General features: G+C 43.9%; 1 protein-coding gene across 8 annotated transcripts in view; it reads left to right on the plus strand.

Annotated features, from left to right (window-relative positions):
• LOC103973989 (ABC transporter A family member 1) overlaps window positions 1-25,875 on the plus strand; it is a 108,732-nt gene that overhangs the window by 30,731 nt on the left and 52,126 nt on the right. For all 8 annotated transcript variants that reach the window (XR_010514709.1, XR_010514710.1, XM_065189765.1 and 5 more), the window contains 3 exons: window positions 5,855-5,941; window positions 6,295-6,393; window positions 6,469-6,653. Coding sequence is in view for 6 of the 8 variants with exons in the window: in XM_065189765.1 (XP_065045837.1) it covers window positions 5,855-5,941; window positions 6,295-6,393; window positions 6,469-6,653 (371 nt within the window). In the remaining 2 variants the exon portion in view is untranslated. The remainder of the gene's footprint in view (window positions 1-5,854; window positions 5,942-6,294; window positions 6,394-6,468; window positions 6,654-25,875) is intronic.

A 25,875-nucleotide genomic window follows, 5' to 3' on the forward strand; every position in this document is an offset into this window, starting at 1 on the left:
ACTTGCAACGGAGCTCTGCGTCCAACAAGAGCCCCTTCGAGATCATTACAGGATGTTGGAACCCTTGCAGATTCTAAGCTTGAGGTTGATCTCTTTAGGGGATCGACCTCCTTAGAACTCTATAGGGGTTCTTTCCTCCAAATTGCTGCTCAAAGGCTGCAGAAAAGATTCATCTATTGCTTAAGAAAAGAGGATGAATACATGGCTATTTATAGGGCTTCTAAACCCAAACTCCTAATAGGACTTCTAACCAACTCCTACTAGGACTCCTTAAGACTCCTATTCCTTTACAACTCCTAATGCTTTTCTAAGAAATAACCTCCTAACCCTAGCCCTAGGGGCTGCTTCCTAAGTGAGTTACCCCTTTTGCCCTCAACTCTAACCAACCAGCCCAGTAGAAGGGGCGACGGCTAGGAAGCCCAAATGTCCAAATATAAACCCTAGTCACTCTTCTTTATAGGATAGCGACGGCTAGGTGGGGTTTATTACAATCTCACAGGGTTTTATTAGCTACTTCTTGGTTGAGTAGGACCCAACCTTGCCAGGGTCCTATCACATGATAACCGTCGACTCCTTACACTTTAGCTATCGGGTATACTGAGAGTAGTTCGTCAGCATATCACTTTGCAAATGAATGGCACCGAAATGCAGATATTGCGCGGGTTTACTTGGAGAAGGCAACCAAAAAGATGAAGAAGTGGGCAGACATAGGAAGGCGACCATAGGAGTTCAAAGTCGGCGATTTGGTGTTGGTAAAGCTCCAACCAGCATCACTACAATTCTTTAAGAAGAAAGTACACAAAAGATTGGTGTGCAAGTATGAAGGGCCCTTCCCAATTATTAATAGGGTGGGCAACGTCTCCTATAAGTTGCAGCTACCGGCGTGGCTCCAAAATTCAAAATGTTTTTCACGCCAGCAACTTGAAAGACTACTACTCAGATCCGCAAGATGCTTCCCAAAGTGTCCCAACTCGGCTACCCCTCACCAGAGCCTCCTACGAGAAGCGAGTTGAAACTATTTTAGCGGATCGCAAGATAGAACTACCCAAGCTGAGCAGACCGAGTACTTGGTGAAGTGGCGAAAGCTTCCCTGAACCGAAGCCAATTGGGAGCCCGAAGATGCCCTATGACATGAAAAAGTAATCGTCAACAACTACCAAAAAGCGTCGACGAGGGCGTCGACAGTTTAAATGGGGGAGAATGTCACGAATGGTCGTCGCGCACCCGCAACAACTTCGTTCAATGAACCGTTTGTCGCTTTTGTATGCTTGTACAAAGACATGACAACATATTTTTCCTTGGTTTTGTGTGTTTTTGCTTGGAAAATGTAAGCAACGATAGTTCGCAGCGCTACAGTGCGATTGCTCATCGTACCGGGCCGAACTGCCCCAAAATGGCTCTTTTTTCATGTGCCACAACTTTTTTATGCAAACCGCAGTGGCACACAAAACGTCAGCCATCTCAGCACCCTGGAACCCCTCGGGTGACAGAGGGTTGGATGGGGCTTCGGTGTTGGGATATCTTTGGGAGCGACATCACATGCGTAGCGGAAGAACAGAAAACAAAATCCCCTATTCCCAAAGAGATGTTCATCGTTGTGCGAAGATTGGTGCGCAAAATCCGCGAAATAGAAAACTGCGTATAGTAAAGATTGTGTTACCTAGGGAGATCGTATAACCCTGAATCCTTGCAGATCTCTAGGAGAGGGTGAAGGAGGTCAAGCGCCCTTTTCTCTAGCGGTGATCCACACAACAGGGTTGCGACGACGCTCCTCAAAACCCTAGGTCTACTTTGAGGTGGAGAAGGGGGAGGAGAATATGAGAGGCAAGCAAAAGCTCTAGCCTATGAACCACTGAATCTCTCATATTTATAGAGGATCCCTGTCAATCTTAATCCTAATGGATCCTCCCCTAATGGGTATTGGATCTTTATCCAACTACCCAAGCTTCTTAGATTAGTGGATCTCTATCCAATAATTTAGGGGTTTATTGGATATCTAATAAGATAGGAGCTCCGGCGGATATCTCATATCCGAACCTCTACTCATCGCAACGCCTACCATATGCGTGTGACCCTCTAGGCCCAATATCGAGCTGGCTGTGAGTCATACCTATCAGAACTCCTTTTGGCTCAGTGAATTGTTATCTCTATAATAATTCACTCGACTTATCGACTACGGACGTACTAGGCCATTACGCCGCATTCCCTATACGATACAGGAGAATCTAATCCATTGGACTTGTCTGTCCTCAGTTATCGTGTACCTATAGTCCCTCATCCATCTAATATCCCAAAGACTGTATACCGGGCATTGTGCTGTCAAACCCATATGGTTTCTACTCGAGTCTTGCTCTAATTGGATTTTCTCGGAGAACTCTCTCTCTAAATCCGAATGACCCTGGCTAGGGATTTGTCTGAGTAAGAACACATGAGATATTCCTCTCATGACATCGGGAGTGGATGATCCTCTATCGACACTCAATAGCCCTCGTAAGGTTGATTGCCACTCCCGAGGACCGATTGTACTAGATCTCGGACATCCAAACCTATAAGTCCGGTATCAAAGAATGGAGCACTCATACAGGACATCCTTGGTATCTCAAGTCTAAGGACTAGATACACCATTGAGACTACGGAACCGTTGTCTGATAATAAGGTATCATCAACTATCCAACATTCCGTAAATGGATCAATCAGTGAACTCATTCTCCAATGAGCACCTGTACTGTATCCCTAGTGTCCCCACACGAGCAACTATGAGACCAGTTGCGTCTATCGTATGGACGGGTATATAGCACACCAGTCTGTCCGGTTATCTCGATATCCCTCTCGAGTAATCTATGACCGGGATTATTTAGGATATGTATTTAAAGGCGAATCAGTCTTATTATCGTGATTTCATCCCGATCCGATTCCCATTGCACAGATCCAAGGACATCACAATATATACATGCATATATGCAATAGTCAATATAAAGTGATAAATGCCAAAATATAATAAGCAAAACGATTGCGTGTCAAGTCACACATACCATCACTCACGTGATTGACTTGCTGGGCACCTATGACTAGCATTCGGTATATTGTCGGGCGTTGAACAATCTTTACAAGTTCGCACGTTAACTTGACGGGAACTTGCCTTCGCGCCCGGCACCCGGTGAGCAGTTGTTTGTGGATTTACAACTGTTCATTCTACCTTCTAAATTCCTTGTTTTCTTCTTCCTCTCTTTTCTCTGTTATACTCAGGGTGCTTGTTGAATTTCTTGTAAAGCTTCTCTCTTCACGAGACGTCGGGACTTGTCCGTCGCTTGTTTTCAATATAATCAACTTTATGTTTTACAGGTCCTTTTGGACCTGTACGAGGTTGCAACTAGGTTGATCCTTTGCAGACGTATATTTTGCAAGGGCGCCTCATGACTTAGGTAATCCCAGCTAAGTTCGAGGAGTTGGCGCAAGGGTGTTTCATGACTTAGGCAACTTCAGCTAAGTCTGGGATTTTGCCGCAAGGGTGTCTCACGACTTAGGCAATTCTAGCTAAGTCCATGACAATATGAGCTTCAATAGATCCTAAAATCCAAGAGATAATTCGAGCAACCTTTGCCTCCCATTGGCTAGGTTCCTTATCATCTTCTAGAGCATCCTTGGACTCCAAAGCTCCTTCCCTTTCAGAAACATTTTGAATTGAAATTCCCATGTTGCATAATTCTTTCCTGTAAATTTGATAGCCAAGGTCTTTGTAGGTATTTTTCCAAAAAGATTCTTAGTAGACATTCTTAAAAAAAGAAAAATCAAATGCAGAGATCTCATTGCGAGGCTGTCAACTACAAGTTGATCAATCAAAAAATCTCAAAGTGAAGTTGTTGATCAGAAATTAATCAACCCAGAATAAGAAAAATGAAAGCAGACTAGAAAACTTCGAAAGACAGAAGCAAAGTAATTCGAATATTCAGTTATGGATTCGAGAACCTGACTCTGATACCATGACAAATTTTGAGTAAATGGCTGAATGACCTCCTCTTGATGATTCTTTCCATTAAATAAGAATCGCTGTACAATCTACTTTAGGTAAGAACATATACACAGCTAATACACTGATTATTGATAATTTATTTTAGGTAAGAATATATACACAACTAATACACTCTAATTATGGTAAAATAAATCTCGTAATCTCAGCCATAATTTCTGCCATAATCTGCCACTGATAGCTTCTAGTTGGGTTTGCACCCTCTATAAAAAGATTGATGATTTGACAAATTAGAATGCAGAAGTGGTTAAGGATACATGTTATCAAGTTGCCATGTGATAGATAACCATGCCATATTTGACACCCTTAATTATGTTATTAAAAAGAGGAGAATTTAATTTTGATATGAAGATCCATGGGATCATAAGCTCTAGTACTTCATCCTCATGGAAGTGATTGGTAAGAATGATCATAACTTTCAATTTGAAGTTTAGTTGATGGGTCTTCATCCTTTTAAAGTTCATTCTTATCTAGTATATAATGGCAGTGTGTTTAAGTCTTTTAATTTACATTAATGTTCTTAATTATAATAATAATTGTTACTATCAAGGAATTTAAGTTTGTGTACTGGATCTATACTGGTCTAGGTTCAGACTAGTTGGTATATATTAATAGATGATGTACCAGTACATACCAAAAGACAAAAAAAAACTGAAAAATCAGTCAAAAAATAGGATTTTTTAGCTTTTTTTGGCAAATACAATCAATATTGATAACAATAAAATAATTTCAAACTAGAAAACAATAAATACTACGAGGATCACTAATGGTATCAAAAGATGATATGACTATATACTAACATACATGTCAAAAGGAATTGTAACATATAAGCATCATAAGTTGGAGGCAAGATTGAAGTATATACTTGCTTCTATCATCAAAATAATCGACATGAGTCTATGATTGTGCATTGGGGTCCTTGATTAGGTTAGTAATTAGGCTAAGTTTACCTTGAATTGAGAGAAATCAGACTGGATCTTGGAGTTAAATCTTCTTCTTTAGCAAATAGCCATAACAGGTCTCTTTGGCTAAGGTTACCATGGACTGCTCAGTTAGGCTTGGTCCACATTCCTATAGTCATTAGGACCGGTATACACTGTTCTGGTCAGTTTTGCAAACCACAGTAATCATGCACTTCACTTGGTTTAATGGCAGCTTTAATAGATCATGTAACGGGTATGAGCATATATATATATATATATATATATATATATATATATATATATATATATGTATGTATGTAACAATCGTCCTCATCATTTGTTCAAATGAACTTCATTAACATAGTGAATCTCCTACCTCATCAAACAATGAGCCATTTTTATTCTCAAGCATAAGAAGCTGGTCTATCGTCAGTTCTTATTCGTGTATGGATTTGGTTTACAACTATGCCGGTATAGCCAAAATCTATTTGTACCTAGGTTGGATTTGCACAGATCCATGTATAGGTCTATGCTGCTGTACCCAAGATATATGGAAATTAGATGGATCCACATTAATCTAGTACAGATCTATAGGGATCTAGGTTGGGTCTGCACAAAATTAGGTTGGTTTCAAATCAGATTGGTATAATACTGGTCTGACTTACCTTTGTATATACATAATATCCTGAACCTGTCTTACCAATATTTAATATATTTTGTTATATATTCAAAATTCTTACTGGTTTTATATATTATAGTCAGTCTATATTTTGTTCATGCATATTTTAATATCTTGATACACATGTTGTGGATTTTGTTGCTTTTCAAATTATTTTTCCTCATATCAACAAAGTAGTTAATGGTTTGCATTCTTCTTCCTAAGCTTTTATATTGAACCTTCTAGGTGAAGGAACACATGGAAATATTTGCAATTCTGAAAGGTGTGGATGATGATTTCTTGGAACAAAATGTGCTTCAGATGATTGATGAAGTGAGTTTATTCTTTAATTTCTAAGGTGCTAAAATATTCCATTAAAGTTAATTTATGAAATTTTTATAATTGATGGATGAGATATACAATAAATTAATAGAATCAAGGTCTTGATATATCCATCTTTGATATCTCCAATAACTCCATTTTTTCTCATGATTAAATTGATTGCTTCATTATATTGTCATAGGTCACAGCACTTTCTATTGCTTTGTCTTATGTAATTATGATATCATAATATATTTGAGTCCAAGGTCCCACATTAGTGGGAGTCTCTTGAACTGTGCTGTTGTTTTGTTATATCATGAGATAAAGAAGTGGAATATCTTCTTCACTAATGTGATTGAGATCAGGTTGGTTTGATGGATAAAGTTAATACAATGGTTGGTGCACTTTCTGGTGGTATGAAAAGAAAGTTGTCTCTTGGAATAGCACTTATTGGAAATAGCAAGGTATTACAAATTTAAACTCTTTCTTCTTTAAAAATCTTCTTGTTCATGAATATGAATATGGTTTGCATTTTGTAGGTTATTATCCTTGATGAACCAACTAGTGGTATGGATCCATATTCAATGAGATCAACATGGCAGCTAATAAAGAAGATCAAGAAAGGGAGAATAGTATTATTGACCACACATTCCATGGATGAAGCTGATGTTCTGGGTGATCGGATAGCTATCATGGCTAATGGTCGTCTTAGATGCTGTGGAAGGTAACCTCTATGATACCTCATAGTTCTTTATGATGATGACATTACCTGTGATAAGCATGCTTGCCATGAACTATTCAAGTATTCAATATATTTTCTTGGAGAGTTGACTGGTCAGTATCTTGTCAAAATCATTCATTTCTATTAATTATATCATGAGTGATCTTTTTCTAGTTATTTAATGATTAGATTTTCAGTTTTGCTGCATTTGTTTGTTATCCTTTCTTATAATTGACAAAAATCTGTACATCATTCATCCAATTTGCAAAGTGTTTTACAGTTACCTCTCTGTTTTTTTTTATTTCTTTAATTTAAGAAAATTGCATTTGTTATTAAAACAACTTAAAAAACTTCAAGGGAAAGATTACATTCTGGTAGGACTTGATGATTATGTGAAGTCATATGCATAATTTTTAAAGTTCATGTGACATTTGAGTACTATGGTTTGTTGAATAAAAGTTATCTAGCATGATTAATTGAAAAGAAGTGCTGGTGAGTTGTGGTTGATGGCCTACATTTTTCATGAATTTATATATACAGGGAAGATTTGTGTATATGCAGGCACAAGTGCTGTTCATATTGGAAGATTCACCAAAACATATTCGAAAACAAACAAGAAGTAAATTCAAAAAATTGAATGGATGAACACAAGTATTCAGACCTTTTAACGAGGATTTAATTCTTGATTTAACAACTTTTTCAATACTCCATTAGAACGGCACAATATTGGTATATTAGGTGGTATATTATGCTAACATGTACAACTTGATATCATTGAATAGAATAATAAAAAATAAATAGCATTGTAGGTATATTGAGATATTAAACCTTTCTTTCTAACAATTATATAGTTGGTAACAGGGTTTTGAATACCGGTTCGTATCGGCGTACCGTCATTACGCTACGGCGTATCGATGGTACTCCATAAAACCTTAAAAATATCTTAACTTACCACGCTCGGGTGTATCGATCAGTATGCCTCGGTAACGATTGAAATCCGGGGCGGTACCGGTCGGTACGCCTTAGTACCAATCGGTAAGTCTTGGTACCGGTCAAAATACTGATACTGCCTGATAGAGGATGGTCCGCGTATCAGTATCCTCTCGGACTGGTACGTACCGCCCATACCGGGCGGTACACATCGAAATTGAGAACCCTGGGTGGTAAGTTATAAGAAACATCTAAAGTGTATTCCAAACAAGGGTATGTTGTTGAGCATTTTTTAAATATTTTAAATAATGTAATTAAATTTAAGGAAGGTTTTAAATATTTGTCGGATGAAGGAACGTTGTGTCATGCCAATCAAGCAACACTGTATCGTGTTGACCAAGCATATCTCTAGTTGGATCAGTATGTACCGATTAGTATTAGTGGTATAGAAATATTAGTGTACCACTAGTACAGTAGAATTTCTTGATATATAAACCCTATTCTAAATTTTTTTCTCCTAATTTCTTGATATATATAAATATTTAAATAATAATAAAGTATATCTAAGTCATAGATGAATAGAAATTCTAGGCTGCAAGGGTTGAAAATTTTTTATCTCTTTGGATTCGTTGAGGAACAAGTATGTCACATGGTTCTTTGTCGAAGAATGTTATTGTTCTTGAATCCAAGGTTCGCCGTGTCAAGATATATCGCCTAGCACGGGCACTACATACCGATCCAATAGGAGATCGGTATGGGTGGTATATACCGGTTTGTTGGTATACCTCATAATACCGTGTGTCAGTACATCGGTATGGTTTGGTACGTACCATATCGATGGTCAGTTGGTATGTTGGTACGGACCGGTAAGGCGAACCATGCTTGAATCACCTACAAAGAAAAGAGTTGAGATATTGGATTAGGTGTTGAAACTTTTATGATTTGAGCAAAACAAACTATCGACAAAATAAACTATTATACCTATCTATCACCAAATTGAATTATTGGACTCGATGAGCTAGTGGATCTAGATCCTCAATCGTATTAAGTTGTATGTGTATATAGTAGGTTTCTTAGAGACAATCTTGGAAGTTCTCCCATGACATATTTTACTATTAAAATATGTTATTGATGCATTAACATGGTGATAGTTGTTGCCTCATTGTCATTAACAACACATGTACACTAATTACTTGAGATATTAAAGAAAACATAGAGAGAAGCTAAATACCTTTAATTGGAGACAAATCCCACTCGACCTTAAATTCCAATCTCTCTTTTCTCTCAAGAGGTTGATTTCTACTAATGTCGATTAGAGTGTTTAATAAAGTTTAATGAGTGTGAGAATGAGAGAGAAAGTGTGGGAGAGTAAGGATAAGAGTGAGTGAGATTGGGCAAAGAAGCAAGGAGGGAGAGCCTTTTATATGTTTTAAACAGCCTTGATCGGTCAATTTGACCGTTAGGGATTGGTCTGGATTGAAAAGACACTAGTCTGGTTGAAACTTAACCATTCAACCATATAGCCCAACACAAGAGGCGTACCAACTAGTATGCCTTTATTTTCTTGTGTATCGTCAAAACGGGTTGGTTCTCTTACAGACATTCATAAGACTGATATGTATTAACCCGTAACTTGGAGCTCTATCTCATGCCGATCTATCGCGGGCAAATTTGTACACAGGGTGTTCGATATAATGTTCATGTATGTGCGTGTCTTTTAGTTTTGTTCATGCTTTGTAGAACATGTAGAGGGCTTGCAGTAAGCTTAGATGCCGCATTTTGGTTGGTTTTTGTGACCATTTTAGTCCTATAAACATAGGTTGTGTGTAATAGTTGCTTATAGAAAAATTGTCGAAAAGCAAGCTATCCATGCAACCAGTTTGGGGGTTTTCTAGCCTTGCTGAGTGGTGCGAAGTGTCAGCTAGTACAACATCTTAGAGGTACTCAAGTGGCACTTAGTTAGATGGGTCTTTAGGTTATTGTCTAGGGTTGGTTCGTTGCCTTGTTCCTCAATAGTGTCATGTGGCCACTTGTGGGGACTTTTGGCTGCGGTGGACACCTTAGACCCTTTGTTACGTGATCGTTTAGAGTTTACGAAGTCTATGTTTATAATTTGCATTGCTTATTAAGTGTTTATTGAAATGTTTGCTTGTGAGATCCCAAGTTAAACACTTCCTTTAACCCATCTTCTCTTTTGTAGGTCCGTAAGGGACCTAAGAGGTTCCAAAGATGGACCCTTTGCGGATGAACACGAAAAGATGCCACATTGTCACGGACAAAGTTATAAACAGGGTATTCGATGTAATGCTCGTGTATGTCTGTGTCTTTTCGTTTTGTTCATGTTTTGCATAGCATGTAGAGGGCTTGCAACATGTTTGGTTGCCCCATTTTGGTTGGCTTTTGTGGTCATTTTTAGCTTGTAAACGCAAGTTGTGTGCAGTCATCGCGTAGAGGCAAAACTGCCTAGAAATAGGTCATCCAAGTAGCCATTTTGGGGGTTTCTAGCTCCGCAGAGTGGTGCAGAGTGTTAGCAAGCACATATCCTAGGAGCTACTCAAGTGGCACATGGCTTGATGGGCCTTTCGGGTAGTGTCTTGTGTTGGTTTGCTACCTTGTTCCGCAGTAGTGTCATGTTAGAACTTGTAGGGCCTTTTGGCTATGGCGGACCACTTTCGACCCTTTGTCGCCTGATCGTTCAGAGCTTACGAAGTCTATGTTTGTAATTGACATTGCCTATCAAGTGTTTGCTGAAATCGCTGCTTGTGGATCCTGAGTTAAATGTTTTCTCTAACTCGTCTTTTCTTTTGTACGTCTGTAAGGGACCATAAGAGGTTTTTGGAAGGTTGACCCTTTGCGTACGGATACACAAGGATACCGTATGACTTAGGCAAAATCAGCTAAGTCCGTGATAGTATGTCTTAGGCAAAATCAGTTAAGTGACAAATGATATTAGAGCGGGATAAGCACACTTAGAAACACTTGACATGCAAATGTGGAGGACCAAATAGAGTTGCGTGAGGGCAGCCAGCATGCACGAATGTTTAAGAGAGATGAGCTTAGAGACGTAGGGAAAGGAGTCGGTCAGTGGAGCGAGCATCAGAGATTGACATTTAAAGGAATGACTAACCCATTACGGGAGAGTTACCTTATGGACAAGTGAGCTGGGAAGAACACGTTGCACAAAAAGGTTGGGATGGCTGAGTTCAAGCTACGGCTCGATGTTGTTTACCAAACTTGACGGTGCTTAGGACAAGCGAGGTGGTTGTCAAAGGAAAAGACCGTGCAAATAGGGATGGGTTGCTCGACGATTCAAAGAGTTGTCTAAAGCTCACAAAGGTAAGGGGAATTGTTAACTCGAAGAATTCGACACTCATGCAAGGGCTTGTATGCTGAGGATGGATTGTTCATGGCCATCCCAATGTGATTGAAACTCAATGCCATGGGGCATAGAAATTTTCTCTTAGCATGGGGAGGATACGTTTGTAGGAAGCTGAAGTGTGTAGTAAGTTTAGAATGTTGCTAGGCTTTGAGAGGCATAGCGAGATTGTATTGGCGAAGAGTCGTAATCTAGCAAGTGCATTCGCGGTGATAGAACAATGCATAGTTTATTCAGCAAGACGAAGTAGTTTAAGGGGATGGTCTCCGAAACTTCTATAAGAAAGGGTGCGAAGAGAAAAAGTTACTCTAATGAGACAGATATCTAAGAGAGATAAGTCCTGTTTCTCCAGAGTGAGAATCATGTGTAACGGATCGTACTTGTTAAGGGGGTACCTCAAGATAGCTCCGTAAAGCTCAATGGACCAAGCGAGCTGTCATGGACTTAGTTGGTTTTGCTTAAGTCGTGCGGCACCCTTGCGTGTCCGTCTGCAAAGGTCAACCTCCCCGAAGCCTCCCATTGTCCCTTAGGATCAACAAAAGAGAGAACGGGTTAGAGAGAACGCCTCAATCGGGATCCACAAGCAAACATCTCCGAAAAACACTTCATAGACAATGCAAATTACAAACAGACTTTACAAGCTCTGAATAGTTGCACAACAAAGGGTAAAATGGTCCATTATAGACAGAAAATCTCTCACACGTGTCCACATGACACAACCTTTATTTACAAGCCTAAAGCGGCCATCAACCCAACTAAAATGAGACTATTAAGCCTTCGGTCGTCCCTCTACATGCTGTACAAAGCATGAACATACCAAAAGACACGGACATACATAAGCATTACATCAAACATCCTGTTTCGAAGTTTGTCCGTGACATTCTCCCCCACTTATTCCTTCGACGTCCTCGTCGAAGCCTTTGTCGACACTGCAACTCCTCGCCTTTGCTGAGTCTTCAATCTTCTGCTCCAGCTGCAATGCACCTCTTGGCTCCCAACTGCTCTCCACTGCTGTTTTTAAGTAGTCGAACCTTTGATCCGCCATGTTGCTTCAACTCACCAATAACTCTGACTCTGGTGTGGGGTTGGCTGAGTTGTGTTGATCCTTGTTGATTCCTGCGGATCCTCCAAATGAAGGAAAAGACCATCCTTACTACGCTAGTCTCTCAAATTCCTCATGCTGCTTGAACTGGGTGGATACTTGTTGGAGCTTTAACGAGCATCGTCTCGCAAACTTCTGAAGTTTTGGGTCCTTCCTCCACAAGATTTGCTCATTGACTCTTCTTTCACTTAGTTGTCACATCCAAGTAGGTTCGCATCACTTCCGCTTTCGATTGACATTTCGTTGGGAAATAAAGCGGACAATCTACTCTCAGTGGCATTGATCACCGTTGGTGAGGATTTGACAACTATTGTCTTTCATTATCTTCGAAGGGTCTTTGAACTTGTGCAGAGCTCCTCTGCTGGATAGATAAGAGAATTTGGGTACTTGGTTTCGCCCATTCTCTTAAGAGTTGAGAAGGCAAAGGTTGCTTGACTACGCCCGCCTCCTCGAGGTTGTACTTCATGCATCGAGCTGGTAACTGGCCTTCGCCTGCTCTTTGCTCACACTTCTGAAGCATTTGAAGTGTTTGCACTCCTTGCGTTGAGTTAGCTACTGTGATTCACCTTCTCAATGCCATCGAGCTTCTGGAATGCGGGAAGTTTTCACCCCAACTTGGAGTAATTCTCTAATAGATGAGGTCGCCTCTGGGATTGTACCGTCTTCTCCATCAACCTTGCCGCCTACTCCCCTGAGTAGCAAAGGTACAGTACCACGTTCTGCCTGCTTCGTTCCTTGGTCGTGCACTCTTGTATGACCCGAAGTCCTTCACTTTCGGCTATCTTGATGAGAAACTTGTTGACATCGATCTTACGAAGTTTTTTGGCCTCTACCCTTCATCCTTGTCACGGTACTTGGAGATTGCCTCTGCATGTTCCACCTCCTCGGCCTCTTTTACGACCAAGCGCTCTCCCTCCATGAGAGCAAGGGATCAATGACTTTCACGGAAGTCCCGCCTCTGCGGTACCATGGCGCTACCATGCCCATGGCCCTACTATCCGTCGCCTCGCATCTGCATCCCTTTTCTTCACGATCAGTAGATATGTCTCCGTGGCACTCCTCTGAGTCCACCTCCATTCTAACTTATGCTTGATTTTGGTTAGCTAAGTCCCTCTGGACTCGTCGTCGCTTCCTCGCCCCTTTCGACCCCCAGCTTCAACACCTCTGTGTTCTCCAAGCAGCTCCCTCTGGTCGATGGAAAGACAGACTGCAACTCCCATGCATGGCCTCTGCTATCACGTTGTAGGGTTTGCACCGATTCTGTTCTCCTTAGCTTCCTTGGTAGCAACGTTCACTTACTCGACCATGTCCTCTGACTTGCCGGGCTCCCTTAAGCGAATATGAGCTCTAGAGCAGTCCAACTCTCCAGCCGCTTCGATCATACCTCTGCATGATCAAGTCCCTCCCATGGGACTCACTGGTACTTGCATTCGAATTTTTCCCTTGGTGGAACCCAGCCCCTATATGCTGATGACCAAGGTTTTCATCCGATGCAAAATTCGATGCACGCACGGAAGACCCGCCTCTACGGTACCATGGCCTTCACTTCTTGAATCCATAGCCCTTCTTGCAGTCGTGTTGTTCACCGAAGTGGAGCTTCCAGTAGCTCCCGATCATACCTCCATATGATCTAGTCCCTCACGGGACTAGATTGTGTGTATCGCATTGCCACGAACTGTTCCACCACGATCCGCTGCACCATGTCGCCTCCTTGTGACATCTCTATTGCATTCTGATCCTTGTGGGATGAACTCGAATTGTGAACCCTCCATGTGTGGCCTCTGCCAATACATCGCAGGGTCTCTTCCACCTTCGATTTTGTTCGCTCCTTTGGCAATCGACCTTCATCCACCCACTCTTGGGTCACATCTAGATGAAGCACTGCTCTAGGACAGTCCGCCGCCTAGTATCTCCCGAAGTCCCCCGACTTCACTGCAATTAGTGCACCATTGTCTGGATCCTGGGCCTCTACCTCTACCAGCACAATCTTCGCTGTGCACCGCTTCCTTCAGAGCAACTTGAATGGCAACACTGTGGCATATTCTTCAAGAGTACCCACCTTTGAGTCCTCTTGCCCTGTGCTAAGGCCTTCTGAACCCAATTTCGCCTCCGCAAATTGAGTCGCCTTAGTTCCTCAATCAAATGCTTCTCTAAGATAAGGTGCATGTGCCCAGAAGCTCCCTTCGTCTTCGGCACCATGCAAGATGAGTCCGCTCCGTCAGAATGAAGGTCCCATGGAACAACATGATCCTACTCTTGCAGAGACTCTTGCCTCTGCAAGAGTTCATGTCCTTGACCTCTGTCTAAGGAAAGCACTGTGCCTCTGCTCCATGTTCCAACTTCTATGCTGGCTCCCTTCATGCGGCTTGGGTACTTCGCCAAGTTACACCCAAGTTGCTCCGCTCCTCGTTTTTGCATTGAGTCGATGGTGGCCCTTGCGCCCACTATTCCACGGGTCAGCCCTCCCTTGAGTCTGATTTCCATATCGACTCCAAGTGTGCCTTCATTTGATTTGGTTTGGGTCGCTTTCCCACTTGATCTCGCAATGCATCCACCAATGCATTCTCTCGAGCGAGATCATGCGACAACTCCTTGTCGCTTGCTCAGTCCATTGAGCTTCGTGGAGTTGTTGTTTGTCGAGGTACTCCTCCTCAACATGTGAGGTCCGTCCCACATGATTCTCTCTCTGGAGAGCCAAGACTTATCCCTCCTGGATAACTGTCCCGTTGGAGCAACATCTCTCTTCATTTCGGAGACCACCATCCCCTTGGACGACTCCGATCTGCTAAACAAACTGTGCATTGTTCTGCCTCCTGCAAACGCACTTGCTAGATTACAACTCCACGTCAATACAGCCCCCGCTACACCACTCAAGGCCTAGTATCATGCTGAACTCGTTGCACACTTCAGCCTCCTACAGACGTATCCTTCACATGCCGAAGAGAAAGTTTCAATGCTCCATGGCGCCGAGTTTCGGTTGCCTTGGGATGGCCACGAACATTCCATCGTCCGCATACAAGCCCATGCATGAGTACCAAATTCTTCGAGTTAGCAATTCCCCTCACCTCTGTGAGCTTTGCATAACTCTTTTGGTTGTTGAGCAACTCATTCCACCTTGCATGGTCTTATCCTTTACTAAGCGCCTCGTTTGTCTTGAGCACCATCAAGTATGGTTGTCAACGTTGAGCCGTAGCTCAAACTCAACCATCCCAACCTTTGTGCACTCCGCATTCTTCCAAGCTTACCTGTTCTCGTGGTGCCTCTTGCGCGAAGGGTTGGCCATTCCTCTGAATGCCAATGTCAGATGCCCGCTCCTCTGAGCGACTCCTTTTCCCTATATCTCCATGCCCGTTTTCCCTCAAACGGTTGCGCGTGTGCTGACCGCCCTCAACGCAGCCCCGCTAGGTCCCTCACATTTGCATGCTAAGTGTTTCTATGAGTGCTTGTCTCGCTCTGATACCATCTGTCACGGACTTAGCTGGTTTTGCCTAAGTCGTGCGGCACCCTTGCATGTCCGTCCGCAAAGGTCAGTCTCTCCGAAGCCTCCCATTGTCCCTTAGGACCAACAAAAGAGAGAACGGGTTAGAGAGAACGCCTCAATCGGGATCCACAAGCAAACATCTCCGAAAAACACTTCATAGACAATGCAAATTACAAACAGACTTTAAAAGCTCTGAATAGTTGCACAACAAAGGGTAAAATAGTCCATTACAGATCGAAAATCTCTCACACGTATCCACATGACACAACCTTTATTTACAAGCCTAAAGCGGCCACCAACCCAACTAATATGGGACTATTAAGCCTTCGGCCGTTCCTCTACATGCTGTACAAAGCATGAACATACCAAAAGACACGGACATACATAAGCATTACATCAAACATCCTGTTTCGAAGTTTGTCCGTGACAGAGCGGTAAGGAGTCGTCGTATGTTATTGGTTGACAAATTGCAAGATCAAGTGGGGGAGTGGCCCTAGGCAATACCAAACAAAGGTACACTTAGAATTTTTTTGAAGATCAGACTCAATGGAGGGCTGATCCGTGGAATGGTGAAGGTGGACTCGGATGAGTGCTACAATGCCGCAGAGGTGGATCTACTGATTACGAAGAAATGGATGCAGATGCGAGACAACGGATAATAGGGTCGTGGGCACGGCAGTGCCATGGTACCGCAAAGGTGGGTCTTCCGTGGAGTCATCGATCCCTTCCTCTTATGGAGGGAGAGCGTATTGTCACGGACTTAGATATAATTGCTTAAGTCGTAAGGCACCCTTGCGGCAAAGACGCAAACTTAACTTGAGTTGCCTAAGTCGCGACACACTCTTGCGCCAACTTCTAGGACTTAGCTGGGATTGCCTAAGTCATAAGGCGCCCTTGCGACATATGCGTCCGCAAAGGTTCAGCCTAGTTGCAACCTCGTACAGGTCGCAAAGGACCTGTAAAATAGAAAGTTGATTAGATTGAAAACGAGCGACGGACAAGTCCCGGCGTCTCGCGAAAAGGGAAGCTTTACAAGCAATTCAGCAAGCACCTTGAGTGCACAAGAGAAAAGAGAGAAAGGAGGAAAACAAGGACTTTTGAAGACCCTTGCGCCAACTTCTAGGACTTAGCTGGGATTGCCTAAGTCATAAGGCGCCCTTGCGACATATGCGTCCGCAAAGGTTCAGCCTAGTTGCAACCTCGTACAGGTCCCAAAGGACCTGTAAAATACAAAGTTGATTTGATTGAAAACGAGCGACGGACAAGTCCCGACGTCTCGTGAAAAGGAAGCTTTACAAGCAATTCAGCAAGCACCTTGAGTGCACAAGAGAAAAGAGAGAAAGGAGGAAAACAAGGACTTTGGAAGGTTGAACGAACAACTGCAAGTGCACAAACAGCTGCTCACCCGGTGCCGGGCGCGAAGACAAGTTCCAGTCAAGTCAACGTACGAACTTGTGAAGATTTTTTTACGCCCGACAATATACCGAAGCCCCATCCAGCCCTGTGCTACCCGGGGGGTTCCAGGGTGCTGAGATGGCTGTAGAAAACAGCTCGCGGCACGCGAAAACGGAGCCATTTTGGGGCTTTTTGTCCTAGCGCGGTGAGCGATCGCACTGTAGTGCTACAACCTGTTCGAATATGTATTTTTACAAGCAAAACACACAAAACCATGGCAAAGCAGGCTGCCATGTCTCTATTCAAGCATGCAAAAGCGACGAACGATTCGTTGAACGAAGTTGTTGCGAGTGCGCGACGATCGTTCGTGACATTCTCCCCCACTTAAACTGTCGACGCCTCGTCGACGATTGTTGGTAGTTGTTGATGATTGCTTCTTCATGTCGTAGGGCGTCTTCGGGCTCCCAACTAGCTTCAGTTCAGGGAAGCTTTCACCACTTCACCTAGTACTCGGTCTGCTCAACTCCATTGGGTAGCTTTATCTTACGATCCGCCAGAATGGTTTCAACTCGCATCTCGTAGGAGGCTCTGGTGGGGGGTAGCCGAGTTGGAAAACTTCGGGAAGCATCTTGCGGATTTGAGTGGTAGGCTTTCAAGTTGCTGGCGTGAAAAACATTGTGAATTTTGATCCATGCTAGCAACTGCAAGCTGTAGGAGACGTTACCTACCCCTATTGATAATTGGGAAGGATCCTTCATACTTGCGCACCAATCCTTTGTGTATTTTGTTCATAAAGAATTGGAGTGATACTGGTTGGAGCTTCACCAACACCTAATTGCCGACTTTGAACTCTTGCGGTCGCCTTTCCAAGTCGGCCCACTTCATCTTTTTGGCCGTCTTCTCCAAGTAAGCCAGCGCAATTTTTGCCTTTCGTTGCCATTCTTTTGCAAGTGATATGCTGACGGACTACTCTCAGTATACCTGATAGCCAAGGTGTGAGGAGTCGACGGTTGTTGACCTGTAATGATCTCGAAGGGGCTCTTGTTGGACGTAGAGCTCCGTTGTAAGTTGTAGGAGAATTGAGCTATGTCCAACAGCTTCACCCAATCTCGTTGATTAGCACTCACGTAGTGCCGAAGATATTGCTCCAGGAGCGAGTTTATCCTTCGGTTTGGCCATCTGTCTAAGGGTGGAGGCTTGTGGAGAAGTATAACTTAGACCCCAACAATTTAAATAGCTTGGTCCAGAATCGTCTTAGGAACCGAGCGTCTCGATCACTGATGATATTGTGCGGGACTCCCCAATACTTCACCACATTCTTTATCATCAGCTTGGCTGCCTCCTCTGCTGAACAGTGTAGGGGTGCAGCAATGAAAGTTGTATACTTTGAAAATCGATCGACCACCACGAGTATCGATCTGAGTCCCCCTACTGTCGGCAAGCTTGATATGAAGTCCAAGGAAATGCTCTCCTATGGCCTTTCTGGTATAGGCAACGACTCCAAAAGTCCCATCGGCTTTTGCTACTCCGCCTTGTCTTGTTAGCAAGTGAGGCACGTTCGAACATATTCCTCCACATCAGTCCCAATCTTCGGCCAGTAGAAGTCTCTCTCCACGAGAGCCAAGGTTTTGTGAATGCCCGGATGTCCAACCCAAAGGGAATCGTGATACTCTCTTAAGAGCTCACGCCTCAAATTGTCCACTCGAGGGGCATAAACCATATTCTCTTTTGTGTAAATGAGTCCCTCCTAGACCCAAAATCGTTGTGCCTTACCTTTTTTGATAAGTTGCATCAGGGTTATTGTTTGGGGATCACTGTACAGTCCATCCCTGATCCTGGAAAGGAAGTTAGAGTGCAACTGACTTGCTTGGCCTCTGCCTCCTACAGTACGACATTCACTCGCTCCAATTTCCGACTCAATGCATCGGCCACGACATTTGCTTTTCCGGACTTGTACTCCATTGCCATATCAAACTCAGCCAGGAAGTCTTGCCATCGTGTTTGCTTTGGGGAGAGTTTCTTCTGAGTTTGGAAATAGGTCAAAGCGATGTTGTCTGTCCTCAGCACAAATCGCGATCCAAGAAGGTAGTGACGCCAAACTCGTAGACAGTGGACCACCACTGTCATCTCCTCGTGCACCGGATACCGCCGCTCTATCACGGACTTAGCTAGAATTGCTTAAGTCGTGAGGCACCCTTGCAAGCAAGACGCGAACTTAGTTTGCGTTGCGTAAGTCGTAAAGCACCTTTGCGCCAACTTCTCGGACTTAGCTGGGGTTGCCTAAGTCTTGACGCGCCCTTGCGATATGCATCCGCAAAGGTAAGCCAATTTGTAATCTCACTCAGGTCCTGAAGGACCTGTAAAAGAGAAAGTTGATTAGTTCGAAGAACGAGCGACTGACAAGTCCCGACGTCTCGTGAAGAGGGAAGCTTTACAAGCAATTCAGCGAGCACCTTGCGTGCAAGAGAGAAAACAGAGAAAGGAGGAAAACAAGGACTTTAGAGGGTTTAACAAACAGCTGCAAGTCCACAGACAGTTGCTCACCGGGTGCCGGGCGCGAAGACAAGTTCCCGTCAAGAAAACGTGCGAACTTGTGAAGATTGTTCAACGCCCGACACTATACTGAAGCCCCATCTCCCATGGTGCCACATGGGTGGTTCCAAGGTGCTGAGATGATTGACGTTTCGCGCGCGGCAGCGGGCTGCAGAAAACAGCCCGTGGTAGGCGAAAACGGAGCCATTTTGGGCTGTTTTGCTCGGTGCGGTGAGCGGTCGTATTGTAGCGCTGCAACCTATTCAAACTTGCAGATGTTGCACGGAGTCCTTGGTGTCGTTTGACAGACGATCGACTAGGGCCTCGACCTCGTCGATTCGGGATTCAGCTTCTTGTGAGCTCTCTACCCTAAGAAGTCTTCACTGGCCTTGGTAGAGTTCCTCCAAGCTCGCTTCAAGAACATCCAAGCGGGTTTCCGCCGCTGTGAGTCTCTCCTTATGGCTCTTCTTCCTGGTTGGCGCTCCAGATTGCGTCTCCTCCGCTCGCGGAGAGTAGCCAATTTCTCGCTCATCATGTTCGCTGCCACGATCCTCCAAAGCGGCTCCAACGACATGAGCGAGTTTGCACTTGCAACCCACCTGCGCCTGCATGGGGCAAAGGTCCGGCTTGTCCCGCCTTGCTTGATTCGCCATGATGCTTTGCCATGGCGAAATTGCAAAGTTCCTTCGCTGCTTGCTCGAATTGTTTTCCCGCTCTGATACCACAATGTCACGGACTTAGCTAGAATTGCCTAAGTCGTGTGGCACCCTTGCGGCAAAGACGCGAACTTAGCTTGGGTTGCCTAAGTCGCGACGCACCCTTGCGCCAATTTCTAAGACTTAGTTGGGATTGCCTAAGTCATGAGGCGGTTTTGCGACATATGCATCCGCAAAGGTTTAGCCTAGTTGTAACCTCGTACATGTCCCGAAGGATCTATAAAACAAAAAGTTGATTAGATTGAAAACGAGCGACGGAAAAGTTCCGGTGTCTCGCGAAGAGGGAAGCTTTACAAGCAATTCAGCAAGCACCTTGAGTGCTTAAGAGAAAAAAGAGAAAGGAGGAAAACAAGGACTTTGGAAGGTTGAACGAATAGCTGCAAGTCCACAAACAACTGCTCACTGGGTGCTGGGCGCGAAGGCAAGTTTCCGTCAAGTCAACATGCGAACTTGTGAAGATTTTTCAACGCCCGACAATATACCGAAGCCCCATCCAGCCCTGTGCCATCCGGGGGGTTCCAAGGTGCTGAGATGGCTGACGTTTTGGGCACTGCAGCGAGCTACAGAAAACAACCCGCAGCACGCGAAAACGGAGCCATTTAGGGGCTTTTTGGCCCGGCGCGGTGAGCGGTCGCACTATAGCGCTGCAACCTATTTGAACATGTATTTTTACAAGCAAAACACACAAAACCAAAGTAAAGCAGGCTGCCATGTCTCTGTTCAAGCATGCAAAAGCGACGAACGGTTCGTTGAACGAAGTTGTTGCGAGTCCGCAACGACTATTCGTGGTAGTATGGTCATGAAAGGGGATTAAGGAGGTGGAGAATACAAAGACAAACGCCAAGTACCGAAACAAGGTAGAAGAGCAGAGTCCAGGGAACTTCGTCAGATTGGTATCGACGAGCTTCTTATCAAGATCGTCAAAAGTGAGGGACTTTGTGTCAGCAGGAGTGCTTGACCAAGGAATAGAGTAGGCGGTACACAGTGTTTTACCTTTCCTACTCAAAGAAGTAACAAAAATAATGGAGAAGACGGTACAATCTCAAAGGTGATCAAAACTATCAAAGACTTGCTTTAAGTTCGAGCGAAATTTTATTTTTTTCAAGCAAAACTTCTTGTATTCCAGAAGTTCAATGGCAATGAGGGGTGAATTATAATAGCTAACTCAACACAAGGAGTGTAAAGCAAAGAACAGGCAAAGACCATGATGTATAAAGTACAACCTTCGAGGAGGTGAGCAAAGTTAAAGTAACATTTGCCTTCTCAATTCTTAAGAGAATGGGCGAAATCGAGAAGCCCAGTTCTCTTATTTATCTAGTAGAGGAGTTTTGCACATGTTTAAAGCCCATTTGAAGAGACTCAGTGGAAGACAACAATTGTCAAATCCTCATTAATGGTGATTGGTTCTACGAAGAGTAGATTGTTCGCTTTATTTTTCCCTACAGAATACTAATTGAAAGCGGAAGTGATATAACCTACTTGGAGGCAACAATTAAGTAGAAGAGAAATCCATGGACAAATTTTGAGGAGGAAAGATCTCAAAAACTTCAAAATCTCGGAGGTGATGCTCGTTAAAACTCCAATAGATATCCACCCAATTCAAGTGGCACGAGATTTTTGACAGACTAACACACAACAAGAAAGGTCTTTTCCTTCATTTGAGGGATCCGCAAGAATCGACAAAGATCAACACAATTCGATTGACACTACACTAGAGTCAGAGTTACTAGTGAGTTGAAGCAGTGTTAGCGGATCAAAGTTTGACTATTCAGCAACAATAGTGGAGAGCAGCTGAGGGAGGTTCGTTGCAACTAAAGCAAAAGAGTGAAGATTTAGGAAAAGCGAGGAGACACAGAAGGCTTCGATGAGGACATCGAAGGAAGTGGGGGAGAATTCCATGGACAAATCCGTACACAAGTTGTTCGATGTAATGTTTGTGTGTGCCCGTGTCTTTCAATTTGTTCATATTTTACATAGCATGTAAAGGGTTTGCAGTAGGCTTGATAACCCTATTTTGGTTGGCTTTTGTGGTCGTTTTAGTCCTATAAACGATGGTTGTGTGCAGTTATCGCACGAAGGCAAAATTGTCTAAAAATAAGCTATCCAGGTAATCATTTTGGGGGTTTTCTAGCCTTGGAGAATGGTGCAGAGTGTCAGCCAGTACAGCACCCTAGAGTTGCTCGAGTGGCACATGGCTGGATAGGCCTTTGAGGTATTGTCTAGGGTTGGTTTGTTGTCTTGTTCCATAGTAGTGTCATGTGGACACTTGTGGGGACTTTTGGTCGTAACGGACCACCTTAGATCTTTTGTCACGTGATCGTTTGAAGCTTGTAAAGTATATATTTGTAATTTGCATTGTCTATCAAGTGTTTGCTGAAATATCTGCTTGTGGTATCCTAAGTTAAACGCTTCCTCTAACCCATATTCTTTTTTGTCGGTCCTCAAGAGACCATAAGAGGTTTTGAGGAGGCTGATCCTTTACGGACGAACATACAAGGGTACGACACGGCTTAGGCAAAACCAACTATATTCATGATGGATTAGTCATATTGTTCGGTATATGTGTACCATGTGTTGGTATATCAATACGTAATGGTATTCCGGAGAAGGGTTGAAAATTGGTCGAAATTAAGAAAACCCTATTTTTGGATTTTTTTCCTAAGTTATTGTAATAAAAATTATATTCAAATGGAAGGTGTAATTAGCCCTAATACTATTTTAATTACATTAGATACAAAGAAAACCATTAATAAACCAATAAGTTAATAATAAAAAAACTAGAACAAGTTGTAATTAGTCCTAAATGCCCCTAATTGGGCATAAACTTGAGAGAGTGGCTCTAATTGGGCCTAAACATAAGAGAATGGCTTTAATCACGCATAAGCTGCCTAAATATTCATTAATAAGTCTCTAATTATATGAAATGATAAATAAAACATAGGAAAAAGCTAAATACCTTAATTAGAGAGAAATTCCACTAGATCCTAAGTTCCAATCTCTCATTTATCCAAATAAAGAGGTCGATTTCCACTAATCACTGATTAGGCTGATTAAACAATTGAGTGTGAGAGAGAGAGCGAGAATGAGAGTGAGTGAGCTAGTGAAAGAGGGGAGGGTGGAGGATCTAAAGGGCCAAAATAAGGTCCAACGGTCAATTGACCATTGGAATTTGGTTTGATGGGAGAGGTGACCGATGCGGTTAAAATCCAATTGTTATAAACCCGTATCGATAGGTAACATTTGAATTTCGAGTGTATCAGCCGATGCATGAGGCATACCGATTGGAACACCCTCCCTAACTGCATGCCTCTGAAAACGGGCTACTCCATATTATCACGGCCTTAGCTGGAATTGCCTAAGGCGTGAGGCACCCTTGCGGCCAAGACGAGAACTTAGCTTGCGTTGCCTAAGTCGCGCTTCGCCCTTGCGATATTGCTCCGCAAAGATCAGCCCACTTGGAACCTCTCGCAGGTCCCGAAGGACCTGTAAAAGAGAAAGTTGATTAGTTCGAAAAAACGAGCAACGGACAAGTCCCGAAGTCTCGCAAAAAGGGGAAGCTTTACAAGCAATTCAGCGAGCACCTTGCGTGCACAAGAGAAAAGAGGGAGAGGGGAAAAACAAGGGCTTTAGAAGGTTGAACGTACAGCTGCAAGCCCACAAACAGCTGCTCACCGAGTCCCGGGCGCGACAACAAGTTCCCGTCAAGGCAACGTGCGAACTTGCGAATGAGTGTTCAACGCCTGGTACTATACCGAAGCCCCATCCAGCCCTATGCCACCCGGGGGGTTCAAAGGGACTGAGATGGTTGACGTTTTGGTGAGCGGAGGCATATTCCAGAAATCAGCCCGCGACACACGAAAACGGAGCTGTTTTGGGGCTGTTTTGCTCGGTTCGGTGAGCGGTCGCTTTGTAACATTGCAGCTTGTTCGAACTTACATTTTTACAAGCAAAATGACTCAAAACCAAGGCAAAACAGACTGCCAAGTAACTGTACATGTAGACGAGAGCGACGAACGGTTCGTTGAACGGAGTTGATGCGGGTGCGCGATGACCGTTCGTGACATTCTCCCCCACTTAAACTGTCGATGCCCTCGTCGACGCTTGTTGGTAGTTGTTGATGATTTCTTCCTCATGTCGCAGGGCGTCTTCAGGCTCCCAACTGGCTTCAGTTCGGGGAAGCTTTCGCCACTTCACCAAGTACTCTGTCTGCTCAGCTCCGTTGGGTAGCTTTATCTTGCGGTCCGCCAGAATGGTTTCAACTCGCTTCTCGTAGGAGGCTGTGATGGGAGGTAGCCGAGTTGGAACACTTCGGGAAGCATGTTGCGGATCCGAGTGGTAGGCTTTTAGGTTGCTGGCGTGAAGAACGTTGTGAATTTTGAACCACGCCGGCAGCTGCAACTTGTAAGAGACGTTGCCTACCCTGCTGATAATTGGGAAGGGCCCTTCATACTTACGCACCAATCCTTTGTGGACTTTGTTCCTAAAGAATTAGAGTGATGCTGGTTGGAGCTTTACCAACACCAAATCGCCAACTTTGAACTCTTGCGGTCGCCTTCCCAAGTCTGCCCACTTCTTCATCCTTTTTGCCGCCTTCGCCAAGTAAGCCCGCGCAATATCTGCATTTCGATGCCACTCCTTTGCGAAATGGTAGGCTGACGGACTACTCCCAGTATACCTAATGGCCATGGTGTGCGGAGTCGACGATTGTTGTCCGGTAATGATCTCGAAGGGGCTCTTGTTGGATGCAGAGCTCCGCTGCAAGTTGTAGGAGAATTGGGCAATGTCCAACAACTTCACCCAATCTCGTTGGTTGGCACTCACGTAGTGCCGAAGATATTGCTCCAGGAGCGAGTTTATCCTTTCAGTCTGGCCATCCGTCTGGGGGTGGAGGCTTGTCGAGAAGTATAACTTTGACCCCAACAATTTGAATAGCTCGGTCCAGAATCGTCCTAGGAACCGAGCATCTCGATCACTAATGATATTGTGTGGGACTCCCCAATACTTCACCACATCCTTCATCATCAGCTTGGCTGCCTCCTCTGCTGAACAGTGTAGGGGAGCAGCAATGAAAGTTGCATACTTTGAAAACCGATCGACCACCACCGCACCACGAGTATCGATCCGAGTCTCCCTACAAGTGGCAAGCTTGATATGAAATTCAAGGAAATGCTCTCCCACGGCCTTTCTGGTACGGGCAACGACTCCAAAAGTCCCACCGGCTTCCGCTGCTCCACCTTGTCTTGTTGGCAAGTAAGGCATGTTCGAACATATTCCTCCACATCAGTCCCCATCTTCGGCCAGTAGAAGGCCCTCTCCACGAGAGCCAACGTTTTGTGAATACTTGGGTGTCCAGCCCAAAGGGAATCGTAACACTCTTTTAAGAGTTCACGCCTCAAATTGTCCGCTCAGGGAATATAAACCCTATTCCCTTTGGTATAGACGAGTCCCTCCTGGACCCAAAATTGTCGTGCCTTGCCTTCTTTGATGAGCTACATTAGGATAACTGCCTGGGGGTCACTATACAGTCCATCCCTGATCCTGGAAAGGAAGTTGGAGTGTAATTGACTTGCTTGGCCTCCGCCCTCCAATTGTGCGGCATTCACACGCTCCACTTTCCGACTCAAAGCATCGGCCACAACATTTGCTTTCCCAGGCTTATACTCCATTGCTATATTAAATTCAGCCAGGAAGTC

This window comes from Musa acuminata, chromosome BXJ1-1 (assembly GCF_036884655.1).
Source record: "Musa acuminata AAA Group cultivar baxijiao chromosome BXJ1-1, Cavendish_Baxijiao_AAA, whole genome shotgun sequence".
In the NCBI taxonomy this organism is placed as follows: Eukaryota; Viridiplantae; Streptophyta; class Magnoliopsida; order Zingiberales; family Musaceae; genus Musa; species Musa acuminata.